Source organism: Pollicipes pollicipes, unplaced genomic scaffold (genome assembly GCF_011947565.3).
Source record: "Pollicipes pollicipes isolate AB1234 unplaced genomic scaffold, Ppol_2.1 Scaffold_4881;HRSCAF=5763_pilon_pilon_pilon, whole genome shotgun sequence".
In the NCBI taxonomy this organism is placed as follows: Eukaryota; Metazoa; Arthropoda; class Thecostraca; order Pollicipedomorpha; family Pollicipedidae; genus Pollicipes; species Pollicipes pollicipes.
Window position 1 is genome coordinate 8,829,003 of NW_023596576.1, and position 13,077 is coordinate 8,842,079.

Consider the following 13,077-nt stretch of genomic DNA (forward strand, 5'->3'; position numbering starts at 1 on the left):
AATTTCGTCGTTCTGTAGACGACAATCTGTTCCAGACGATTGATCTGTCTCTCGAGATCCGTATGGCGCGTGGTTTCGCGCCGATACCGTATCAACCTTACCGCTGTTTTTCTTCACGTAGACGAGCTAGTATTTGCTTGCAGCTGGTCTTGGAACTGATGGCATGACGCTTAAGGAGAACCAATCCGGGTGACGAGAGCAGCGACGACGGTGAGAGCTCCCGGGCACCGTTCAATGTTCACGAACATTTCGTGCCGAATTTTGTTCGTCGAAGAGCGCAAAAGAGATATGATTGAATGCGGCGTATCAGGTAAAACTGTCTCTCATAGGCCCTTGATCAGTCCCTTGGCTTCCATCGCCGGGAGGGACGGAGCGTCATACGATCCCGCTACACCACTCGAGCGTGAAAACTTCCCCGTGGATAATATGGCGTCGTATGACTAGTGGGGATTCCCAGGCTCGTCAGGAACGTTCTCAGCTAGGCTGACGTAAACGCCGCGACTAGTGGGAATTCCCAGGCTCGTCAGGAACGTTCTCAGTTAGGCTGACGTAAACGCCGCGACTAATGGTGATTCCAGCCCTCGTGAGGAACGTTCTCAGTTAGTCTGACGTGAAAGTCGCGACTGTCGGCGATTCCCAGGATCGTCGAGGACGTTCTCAGGTTAGGCTGACGTGAACTCCGTGACTACTGGGGATTCCCAGGCTCGTCAGGAACGTTCTCAGTTAGGCTGACGTGAACGCCACGACTAGTGGGGATTCCCAGGCTCGTCAGGAACGTTCTCAGTTAGGTTGATATGAGCGCCACGACTGGTGGGGATTCCCAGGCTCGTCAGGAGCGTTCTCAGTTAGGCTGACATGAACGCCGCGACTAGTGGGGATTCCCAGGATCGTCAGGAACGTTCTCAGTTAGGCTGAACGCCGCACCTCGATCTGAGTGCACTCCACCTGACATTCCGAAAATTGAAGACAGGTGAGTGAGGCACCCTTTTACTGTAGCGAAACTCACGTGTCGATGAGGACAGGCAAACGGGAAAGCATGTATTGAACAACGCGGCAGTTTTCAGCCCAGCACACTCCTAAGCCAAGGAATTTAAATTACAGGGGGGGGGGGGGAGGGGAACAAGAATGGACGCTTCCCAGCCATGACAGGGTACCCTCATGCCAAGCAAATCAAGACAGGATGTACTACAAACGTAGGTGCTTTCTAATTCGATCCCAAAAATCTTGGCAGGCGCAAGACGACTTCCAATCCCATTAGGTCCAGCTGAGATGACGTGAATGGGAACAATCTACAATCACTCATTTCGAAACCTATCGCACACTCGATCCGCAAGCAAATAGGACCATCGGACCGCTAATTTGCTGTGCTTGCTGACTGCGGAATCAGAAGCAGCCATCGCAGGGTAGAGCCCAGGTGTCCCAGCTTGCAGACGACAATCTCGCGGATCTGCTTCACAAAGGCGATGGCGAACACGGGATCCAGCGAGAAGTGCAACGCCTCCACGTTGTTGCCAATAGCTCGGTACATCTGAAAATAAGATCACGGTCGATAGTAAATTCAGTGGCGAGCCGTTCCGGTCGGTGGTGCAGGTCAAAACATCACCAGAGGCGCGTTCTAAGATCCTGCGGAAGCTTATCGCTGGCTGTATAAAACTGCTCTTTGCTCAGGTATTTCATATTTAGATGCAATAACTGTTTGCGCTATCACTATCCCTCGTTAAGTGTTATGCCGCAACCACATAACGTTTCAGCCCGTGCATTCTAGGGTCGTCGTCAGATGCTCTTTGCCCCTGAAAAGGGCTGGGTGGTGTCTGGCTTTCAGCAATGCACGCGGTACGCGTCTCCGTGAGACTGCTAGGATTCGAATCGGGGTCGTCTGATTTCAAGTCCAAGGTTCTACTATCAAGCTAATCGGGAAAGACAATCTGTCGCTGTTGAAACTTCCTATTAGTCATTTCCTGGATTTTGAGGTTTTCCACGGAATTGCAAGATATGTTGGGGTGAAGCCTACTCTTGGCTTGCTGGCGAGATTGTTGGCCAGTGTCGTGTGTGCTGATTTTCTTCTGTTCTGTTTTGTTCTGGTGACCATGGTCCTTCTGACCGTGCCTGCACTACCACATAGACTTCAGAGACTCATCCCAGATGGCTATCTTCCTGCACTCCTCCAGTCGGACCAATAGAGGGACGTGTTTCTCCTATGTAGCATCTATCACAATTTCATGGCATGTTGCAGCGAACTGAAGATCGCACCGATCCTGTATCGCTCACAGGTGCTTCTGTTCTTGTCTGCCAGGCCTCTGTTGTTGGAAAATCACACCGTTGCCGTTGGTTTTCTTTCCGTCGCCCTGCTTCCTAAACATATTCTTTGGATTTTTTGTGTGAAGCCTTTTGGGTATGATCACTCCCACGGAATGCCTCGGCTAAGCTGTTGAGTTTTCTATTCCTGACTGCACCGCTGATGACACTTGCGCTGGATTCATCGCTGATGACACTTGCACGATGTTCAAGGCATCTTGACAGTATCCGGGTGGTGTGACTAGAGGTTCTGACGGCGGTCGATTGCTGTTGGTTTCTGATACACCGATGTTCTGAGCTTGATGTCGGTTCATTTGACTTGTAAGCTTAGGAACAGTAGCCTGTTGTTATGGTCACATTACGTAGCAAACCGAATGGAGAAAACTTTGACGCCAGCAGACTGTCTTCCCCAGTTACCCCAGTGGTAGAACTCCAGACTCGTCATTGAAAGACTCCGTTACAAATATCAGGATTTCCACAGGGAAAAGTTAGGTTGTAACGCGTACATGGCGGCAAAAGCACAAACAATGTAGTTTTTCTCAGAGCTCAATTAAACTCGGCAACGGTGGGAGAAATGATCGATGTAAAGGGCGCATAAATTCGCACCCAACAGCTGTACATAGTCTGCAGAAATATTTCATCTGTGATACTAATATTTTGTCTGAATTATGCCACGAAACCTAAACTTAACGTTACAAAAATTCTGTCTAATTTTCTTTATTGCTCAGAATTGCCTTACGTTATAAGAATTCAGGGAATGCCTGAAAAATGTTTGTAATTTGTGGCAATAACAGGCATCGTTTACACGAGCATTTGTGGTGTAGACACATGTGTGATGAGCTCATCACTGGCGTTGCAAAAATAAGGACGCCTTATGTAAAACGCCACTGTTATTCAGAAAGCAGTGCATTGTTACGAATTACAAGAACACAGAAGCCAAACAAGGTCCCGAACACTTGGAACCATTGGTCGCAGTATGAGAGGATACATGTGGGATGTTTTTGTCGGTTTTATTCTCGATATACAGTTTAATTCACTATTAACCAATATCTGAAAGATCTAGTGCGAAAAGAGATGTGCGCAACAGCTGGAGAATCAAAGATAAACAACAATCTAGGCCGGGTAGACGGTCTCTGGCCACTGTCACCGCTCACTGTGCTGGAGGCTACGTCTACCACAGCACCTGGCGTAGCCCAAGACAAGACTGTTTGCTGTGAACACCAGCTAGAGCACTAGTGCAGCAGGTGAACTACGGTCAACTGCTGCACTAGTGCGCAGTACACAACAGTCACGAATTAGCAACGTAACATGATTCCATCAGAGCGGTGAGTTTTTCCCACCAACCCCGGGCACCTTCGTTGTATTGCTCTTTGTCTTCCTAATCAGCCTCTCCTGCCCCCCCCCCCCCCCCCCCCATTGCCCCTGCTCCTGCAGATTAGAGCGACAAACGTCTATCAGAAGCGTGCAGTCAATGCAAAATATTTCATGGACAAAAAACAGACATGGAGGCAGGGAAAAAAACCCAATACTTTCTTATGAGCAGCGACCAGGGCTTGGTGAGAGCGCATCAGTACAGCCACCACTTTCCGCCCGAGGCCGTCTGTCGTTAAAAAAATGCAGGCCTATGGAAAAGGAAGGCCGCCAAACCCTTGGCTATCACCCTGGTCACAGACATACCATTGCATGTCTGATACGTGGGCAGTAAACAGAGACCCCGTGCGTATGCATTGAAACATCCACTTATCTACCAAGACTTGCTTTTCTTAAGCCAATTTATCCTCTTGCCTTTACGATGCGTTTTTGTCTATAATATGTGACAAGCCCTTTGCTCAAACGAGTAGGTACTGCTCATAAGCCATTAATGCAGAAAACCATGGGCAAAAATTAGGATGTGGTATGCTTTTCTTGGCGGTACATGCAATTAATGGAATGTGTCGTCTGACACGTATGAGAACGTCTTATTCTAACCCGTTTCCTGGCGAGCCACCCATTTCTCCGTTTCTCGATTCCAGGCAGGCGGATGCACATTCCACACACTCTTTCTGGAACCTCGAAAACTATTAAACCGGTTTCAGAAAACCAAACGGTGCTTTGATTTGCATCGACAGTGCCTTAATTCTATCCAGCTTTCCAAAAGAAGGGAGTAGGGATGCGTAATTGAAGCGTGTTCTACTGCCCGCAGCCATCAGCTGACGTCCCGTTCTTGGTGGTCACGGCCTCCCTGTACCGCAATCCCATCTCCAGCCTTTTGCCTTTTCTGGATTCGGCTCTAGCATGATTTGCATATGTCGCTGTTAAAACAGAAGTGAAAGACGCAATGCGGTACTCTATTTTAAGTCCTTAGGTTTCCGATAATATGAGCCAACCTCACCCCTATCCTGGAAATGCTTCCGCGCCAAAAATTGTCCCTCCAGCTTCGCACGTGCCAGATGTTCTTATGTTACCCATTCATAGCACCATTGTGCTGGCTATATTACTATGTTATGATATGATGCTATGCTATGCCATGTTATGATACTGTGATGCTATGTCGTGCTATATTGCTATACTGGCTATGTTATGCTTAGGACGATATTGCATTTTGTTTCCCAGGGACCTGATAACGCCTTTGTTATCGTGCAATGCGCACATCGTTTGAAAAACGAGATGCGCATTGAAAAGGGTTGTCTGAAGTGCGAAGCTTTGCATGCAGATACCAGTAAGTATATGTTATATGCTTCCAAGTTATCCATTGTACCCATGATGTGTTGGTGGACCATAATGCATTTCATCCTTTTTTAAAACTTTTCATTTTTTAGCCTTGGAACCGCCTCTGCCGTGCCATTTTGCTGTCTTATCTCTCTCTTGTGTCATGTCCTATGCTGTCCAGCCACCGCAAGTATTAGTTTCACCAAAACCGCAACACATCGAGAATAATTTCGGATAGACTGCTACCATCGCATGATTGCCGAATTTCACTGATGGGCTCTCCCAAAACTGCTCCCTGATGCCACCTCTGCGCTTGCCATGTGACCGATGTTTTGACTAAAGTGCTTCAAGAAGACATTTAAAATTGGTCCGAAACTGTCAACGGCCCACTCCAAGCCGTTTTGGAAAAACCAGCGAAAAATCAGGGGGTGTGGACGTAATCTGCCCGCACGTGGCAGGAATAGACTTAAAAGTTCTCACCTTCACCTGTTTCGGTTTCAGAGATCTACAACTCACTTTCTTTCATCAGTCGCATTTTCTCTTTTCACAGCTCTAAAATGTTTCATATTTGATCAGCTAGCGGATCCCGGTAACATCCCCGACGCCTCTGGACCTGAATGCACGGTAATTTTAAGCTTGCACGCCAGATGTGACGAATTTTACTGGCGCAGTTTAGCTGTTCAAATCTGTAGCACCAGCTGGTGAGCAGCCCAGAGGATGCCAATCGTCATGTTAGATGAAGCAATGCTTCAGGATCTGGTCTAATCTGTCTTGTAGACATTTTGTTGGTCCTTCATCAACAACTGGTCTAGCACATTTTGTTGAAAGCAGTGAGTATACTTTTTGTTTCAAATGCTGTAGCCGACACAATTCAGAACGACATGCTATATAAACATTTAAGATGCTGCTAACAGGTCAGAATAACGCCAGCCTCTCCCTGTTTCAGATGCTTAAGTATTCAGACAGCACTCCCGCACGAAGAGTGATTCAGCCCAGAAAAGCTGTCTGTGGCTTCGGCGGCTTACCTGGAAGTAGAAGTTGTGGCTTTCGTCGTACGCCATGTCAAGGATGATGACGACCGACTGCATGCAGTTGGAGACGAGACAGGAGACGGCCATGGCGGCCAGAAGGAACTCAAGCCGGTTCTCAGTGTCCTGGCGCCGCTTTTGTCGCTGCCGCACCTCTCTGCAGCAGCTGCCGCCGGTAGCCTGGGAGACTGACCTCGCTTCTGAGGTCAGCCGCGTGCTGCGCGGCTGACTGGACGTGCCGCCACCTTCGGACAGCACGTCGGCGCCCAGCCGGAACACAGCATGGTCAGCGGCGCGCGTGCGGCGGTTTCGGCGCGAGCGGCGCGAGATGGCGACGATGATGCTGCAGTTACAGAAGAGCACGATAGTGGCCGGCAGCCAGCGGACCAACAACTGCAGCACCCACTGGTAGCACGTCCACAGCGGGCTGCTCACCACGCTGTCCTTCAACTTCAGCTCATAGAAGTCGTGCCTGCCGTCCGGACAGTGGTGCACCACCGTGTAGCCGAGAATCAGTGGCGAATGCAGCAGGAGGGAGACGGCCAGCGAGGCGACGATGCGGAGCATACGGTCGCCGCAGCGCTGCGCCGACCGCGGCTGCCGCAGCAGGTCGCGCGGCGAACGTACGGCCACGTACCTGTCGTACGTCATCCAGAGCGTGACGGCCATGCTCAGCCCGATCAGCGCGTTGGTCAGCGGCAACCAAAGTATATGCCATGCCGCCTCGACGTGCGTGCGCACGCTCACGTTGCGGCCATCACAGCTGATTGTTGACTGCCAAGACTCTGCGTGCAGGGTGGCCCCGCTTAGAACGAGCAGGGCACAGTCGGAGAGCATCAGACAGCGCAGGTAGGTGTAGACGTCGGAGGAGCGGAAGCAGGCGTGCCGCAGCGTCAGCAGCAGCATCAGACTGCCGCACACGCCGACGGCGCTGATGGCCGAGTAGCAGTAGCGGTAGCCGATGATGGCGATCCGGTCCTGGTGGGCGAGCTCGGACGTGGCGGTGCAGTTCTCGCTGCGGTCGCAAGACTCCAGTACTCCGGAGTGCAGGTGCGAGGCCGGCTGGGAGGCGTCGACCGTCGGCCGCCACATCTCGAGGGTCGCACGTTGGACGCCCGGACGTCGCGGCTCAGACGCCTTACCCCGTCCTCCTGTCACACATTCCACAGAATGGTCCAAGAGCCACCTGTTCGCAGTCGCGCCTACGCCGGCGGGGAACGGCAGCCAATCTAGCCGAATTACCTCGCTCGATGCGCAGTGGCGGTCTGCGCAGCCTGAACAGGTGTGCCGTGACAACAGAAGCCCAGGAATCAAGCGGGCCTCGCGGAAAACGCATCTGCTCCATATTAGTTTTGCTTGGGGTAGGGGCGGGGACCGGGGCGCTGCACACGATAGATTGCTACAGATTTAAAAACAGCTCGTTCATGTTGCGCAGTTGGGTGTTGCAAGATCAATATGCCCTGGCACAGATACAAAGATCATGCACCTGGTGGACCGACAGACTCAACCAGGCTGATGAAAACAATCCTCGCAGTTCTTCTGTACACTTGCCGTCAACTATACGTCAAAAAGACATGTTAGGTCCGTCAGAAAAAAGGTTTGAGCATCAGACCGCAAGCTTCGAAACAGGAACACCACGAGAAAGACCCAAAAGACGACAGCATAACGATGTTTGACATAGCGAACGCTTCCAACACCGCCCTGGTCATCTCTCGGCGAGTTAAGTACAACATGTGTACTCTAGGGTAGCGATTTCGCACGCCTAATTTGACAGCATCTCAAAATTATATACACGTCCCATGACGCAATCAAACAATTACATTTTAGGAACATTATGCGCCAAATCAATGATTTGTTTGTGTTGTGTTGTGTTGTGTTGTCTAAACCAACCTCTTCCAATCACAAGCATACTTTTAGTTACATCCAAGCTTGTTCCATCTTGTCTGATCTTTCTTCGATATTTTGTAACGTGAAACGTTCCCTTAGCGTCCGTGGGAGCAATCATGTCACGTGACCTTTTCCCGCCGACCCCCTAGTGAACCGCTGCGTCGCTGAACTCCGAGGTTCCTGAGAGCTCGAGGCCCTGAGACTGTGCATGCCAGCTGCCAGTTCTCCCTACGCTCACTCGGGTTCTCCGGCCCTCGTGGAATCACTGCGCACCGTAGTTCACCAATAGTCCGACGCGACCTGAGAGGTTTCTGATCTGGCCGGCCAGGTAGGGGTGGTGATTGCGTGGTATACCCTGTGGGCCTGTGAGAATCAACGGCCGTCATAGGAGTCGCTTTGGATGGCAATGACGTGAAGTGTGTCAGGTGCCTCAGTCAGGTCCATGGTGAGGGTAAACAGGTGGTGCCTTGCAGTTTTAGAGTTGTCTATTTCCGACCATCAGTACTCGGTTTCGGAGGCAGATGCCTTTAGTGGAGCCTGGATCGTGGGAAAGGAGCGGACACTCGTGTGGCAGTGGCGTTCAGTTCTCAGAGTCGGCAAAGCTGTCGTAACCGTACTTGATCCTGAAGGGTTCTACCAGCCCGGTAGCAGCATCATGCGGTGAGAAATCAGATACATCCCGTTTTAGGTCCGTTTAGACCCCCTCCTTCTTTAACAATGTTTGTTAAGGCACTCAGTGGGCGTGGTGTTGGATGACCTTTCTCGCCTTCCGGTGATTGGCCAATCACGGTGCGGCGACGACGGTGCGTTTATCCGGCCTGTCAACTTTGCATCTAATGCTAAAGCATATTGACCTTGCAGCATCCAACAGCGTAGCATGAACAGGTTACTTTTGAATTTTCAGTGACCTATCCGCGTCCGCCGCGCAGGGTGGATCGCTCCAGATCACTACAGATCGCGTTCACTGGGCTCAACCCCATGACAACTTCACATCGAACGAATGCATTCTGCGCGTCCCGCTCGGACTGTCAAGTGTGGGCTATCACGGCGCACCTGTCAGGGATGCACATGCCACCAGCGCCTATCGGCCGAAGTAATCCGGCCAGATGGCGCCGCCGCACGCCGCCGTACGCCGCCTCACGCCGGCAGAGGCACAGTAGAGTCTGGCTAGCCCCCGGACCATCGTGCGAGGCGAGTGGCGACCTGTGGCTGTTCTATCAGCGACGGTGCAGCCGCCGCCATGTTGGTTTTTCATGCATTTGGTCCACACATTGGCGCACTTACTTGCATCTTATTTTCATCTGTTATGGGTTAGTGTTCCGACCACAAAATTATCATTGAGCGTCTGACGAGAGGCCCGAGGGTCTGAAGGCGAAGCCTGGGTGGGTGACAGGACGACTGGGTAAGGCGTCTGAACCGCGGCGTCCGGGCGTCCAACGTGCGACCCTCGAGATGTGGCGGCCGACGGTCGACGCCTCCCAGCCGGCCTCGCACCTGCGCTCCGGAGTACTGGAGTCTTGCGACCGCAGCGAGAACTGCACTGCCACGTCCGAGCTCGCCCACCAGGACTGGATCGCCATCATCGGCTACCGCTACTGCTACTCGGCCATCAGCGCCGTCGGCGTGTGCGGCAGTCTGATGCTGCTGCTGACGCTGCGGCACGCCTGTTTCCGTTCCTACGACGTCTACACCTACCTGCGCTGTCTGATGCTCTCCGACTGTGCCCTGCTCGTTCTAGGCGGGGCCACCCTGCACGCAGAGTCTTGGCAGACAACAATCAGCTGTGATGGCCGCAACGTGAGCGTGCGCACGCACGTCGAGGCGGCATGGCATATACTTTGGTTGCCGCTGACCAACGCGCTGATCGGGCTGAGCATGGCCGTCACGCTCTGGATGACGTACGACAGGTACGTGGCCGTACGTTCGCCGCGCGACCTGCTGCGGCAGTCGCGGTCGGCACAGCGCTGCGGCGACCGTATGCTCCGCATCGTCGCCTCGCTGGCCGTCTCCCTCCTGCTGCACTCGCCGCTGATGCTCGGCTACACGGTGGTGCACCACTGCCCGGACGGCAGGCGCGACTTCTACGAGCTGAAGTTGAACGACAGCGTGGTGAGCAGCCCGCTGTGGACGTGCTACCAGTGGGTGCTGCAGTTGCTGGTCCGCTGGCTGCCGGCCACTATCGTGCTCTTCTGTAACTGCAGCATCATCGTCGCCATCTCGCGCCGCTCGCGCCGAAACCGCCGCACGCGCGCCGCTGACCGTGCTGCGTTCCGGTTGGGCACCGACGTGCTATCTGAAGGTGGCGGCACGTCCAATCAGCCGCGCAGCACGCGGCTGACCTCAGAAGCGAGGTTAGTCTCCCAGGCGACCGACGGCGGCTGCTGCAGCGAGGTGCGGCAGCGGCACCAGCGGCGCCAGGATACTGAGAACCGGCTGGAGTTCCTTCTGGCCGCCATGGCCGTCTCCTTTCTCGTCTCCAGCTGCATGCAATCGGTCGACATCATCTTGGACATGGTATACAACGAGAACAACTACTTCTATCAGGTGAGCTGTCGAAATATCACAGCTAGGATCAGAACAGCCTGTAGAAAGCCGGTGGGAGAATCTGAATGAAGTAGAGTAGCCGGGTATCAAGCCGTTTTTATCGTCTTTCTGGGTCGAGAATGCCAGAAATTTTGGCTCCTTGTACGAGGAGGAAAATGTGAGACATAGGTAACTTTGTTGTATCTAAATAACGCTTACAAATTAGCAGTACAGAAAAAGGGATCTTGTCAGCAGACACCTGCAAAATAACAGCTGATTCGTCAAAAGCATTGGGCACACCGTGGTACACCTCCAGCCGCACCACACAGCTCCTCGTATCCTGACCCCCTGTCTGGACATAACACTGCGCTGGAATGGGCACTGTCTCATCAGATGTGCGCCAAATGGCGCATATAACAACGTTTCTCCTCGTCGTTCGCGGGATGCAGAGAGCAAAGCTTGGCCTCGTTATTACATGCGGTGTCACTCTCAGCGCCTGACCTATCCACACAACTGACATCACCAGACGAAGACACGCCCGGTTAGCAGCGGCACCACCCCTGCCAAAGCTATGGGCGCCCCTCTCCAAAGGCTTACCCCTGCCACCAACCAACTTTTCGCGGCACTCAGCGATGCACTTCCAGAAGCTCCTCAGTCTACTTCGTGTTCTACCAGTCAGCACCTTATTCGCTCAATGTCGTCTGCACTCCAGTGAGTTTTCTATTTCCGGCATTTCCGATTTTCGCGCATAAAAAGCAGCCTCCGGTCAAAGGAGCTAACGAAGGCAGACTGTTCCCTCACTCAGATTACGCCTTCGTCGTTGTCTCGTGAGAAAGCAATTAAAAATGTGTCCGAGGCTATTTTTTTCACCCGCACCAAAAAACATTGATTCCAAGGGTTGGCATGTCCACCGCATCAGTCCCTGCCTCAAGAAATGATCGAGCAGTAGTCGCAGTTCGTGTTCTAATGAGGTCGTCTTGGCCCGTCTTCGAGTGGGTTACACCCGTCTGATTCGCCGTCCTTTTTATGGATGGCACACATCCACTATGTTTTTGTCCCAGCTTTCTCTGTCCATTCAGCGTGCCTCACCGCCTGCCCCTGATTTCAAGCTCTGCGTATTCCTGCCCCTGATTTCAAGCTCCCCTTTTACCTACTAAAACATACGCCTTGATTCCAAGGGCCGGCATGCCCACCGCATTAATTCCTTTTTGAAGAAATGATCAAGCAGAAGTCGCATTACCCGTTCTAAAGAGGTAGTGTTGGCCCGTCTTCGAGTGGGCAATGGAGTCGTCGTCTTGTCATCGTCGCAATCAAGCCATCATACAAACATACTTGAACACAGCAGACCGGTCAAACGTACGAAGTATGTTCACATTACATTACTCGGCAGCGCGCAGTCTACCGCTCATGCCATCCCCTCTCCCCCCCCCCCCCCCCTGGTCGGCGACGACCACCCAAGCCTGCTCGATGGACTCTTCCCTCTTCCGATGGAACCAGACGTCTCCCACTCCATGTGAAACTCTAGGCTCCCTCACATACATTCCTTTTATAATTAATGTTCAATCTATTCATAATAAACAATCTGCTTTCCGAACGATCATTAGCTTCACGACAATTGGGCCCGGGTATGACGCTTACAACGGGAGAAGGTGGGTGGGACTGGATGTAAGCTTTAAGGAGTTGGTAGATAAGCCATCAGTGTAGTATCGATTTTGCAAAACGGAGGCTTGTAGCTGTGGCATTAATAATCTCAATCGTATCCGAGTGCTTCTTTATTTGATTTATTTACATTGATACTCTGTCCTTTTCAGGTATATCGAGCTATCGGAAACAACGTTGAAGCACTCAACTTCTCATTGGATTTCGTGTTCGCCATCGCCTTTGTGAAGCAGATCCGCGAGATTTTCGTCTGCAAGCTGGGGCATCTGGGCTCTACTCTGCGATGGTTGCTTATGATTCCGCGGCCAGCAAGCACGAGGAATTAGCGTCCCGCTACACAGCTGTGTGCAAGGGATCTCGTAACAACCACAGTGGAACAGTTTGCGTCAAACCACAGCCGAAAGTCAACGTGGGCGATCACAGAATGTACCTAGTCTCAGATCTCGAAGCTGGAGTCACTAGGCTTCAGCCACCCTACGTCGTTATGTTGAAGCCGCAGTGTAGAGCTAGGGAAACTCCCTTTCCTATCTTGATCGACTTGACATACGTTAGCATGTCTACTGGGTTGGAAAGTGACTCGGGTAGTCTGCACAGCCCTCGAGGCAAATAATTCGGGTTCGGGCTGGGGATCATATAAATGTCCAGATGAGCAATCCTTAGCTGCAATCTGAAGAGCTTTTGAGCTGCCGGGGGGTTTCCATGTGCATTTTCACAAGAACTTCTAGGCTGGTATAGCACATGGAGTCTTTTTTTCATTTTGTGTACTGTTCTGTGTATTTTGTGCACATACCTTTTGGCCAAGTGCAAATGATGTGTGGTACCTATTTCGGCCATTCTGACCTTAAATGTAATGTGCCACATTTTGACATGATTTTGTTTTTGACTGTCTATCTTTCCGTCTCTCTCTCTCTCTCTCTCTCTCTCTCTCTCTCTCTCTTCTCTCTCCTCCTCTCTCTCTCTCCTCTCTCTCTCTCTCTCATCTCTCGTCTCTCTCTCT

General features: G+C 51.9%; 1 protein-coding gene across 1 annotated transcript; it reads right to left on the bottom strand.

Moving 5' to 3' along the window:
- Window positions 1-1,354: 1,354 nt before the first annotated feature.
- Window positions 1,355-7,103, bottom strand: LOC119099756 (putative G-protein coupled receptor AH9.1). The gene is made up of 2 exons (XM_037222819.1): window positions 6,009-7,103; window positions 1,355-1,528 (listed from the first exon to the last, which is right to left on the bottom strand). Exons 1-2 carry the CDS (start codon window positions 7,101-7,103, stop codon window positions 1,355-1,357), a joined length of 1,269 nt encoding a protein of 422 aa, XP_037078714.1.
- Window positions 7,104-13,077: the final 5,974 nt, after the last annotated feature.

Bases quoted from the DNA above. Each gene is read 5' to 3' on its own strand.
- LOC119099756 (XM_037222819.1), bottom strand. From the start codon at position 7,103: ATGTGGCGGCCGACGGTCGACGCCTCCCAGCCGGCCTCGCACCTGCAC. The intron at 1,529-6,008 runs GTAAGCCGCCGA...TCTTATTTTCAG, and splicing joins GCCACAACTTCTACTTCCAG to ATGTACCGAGCTATTGGCAA.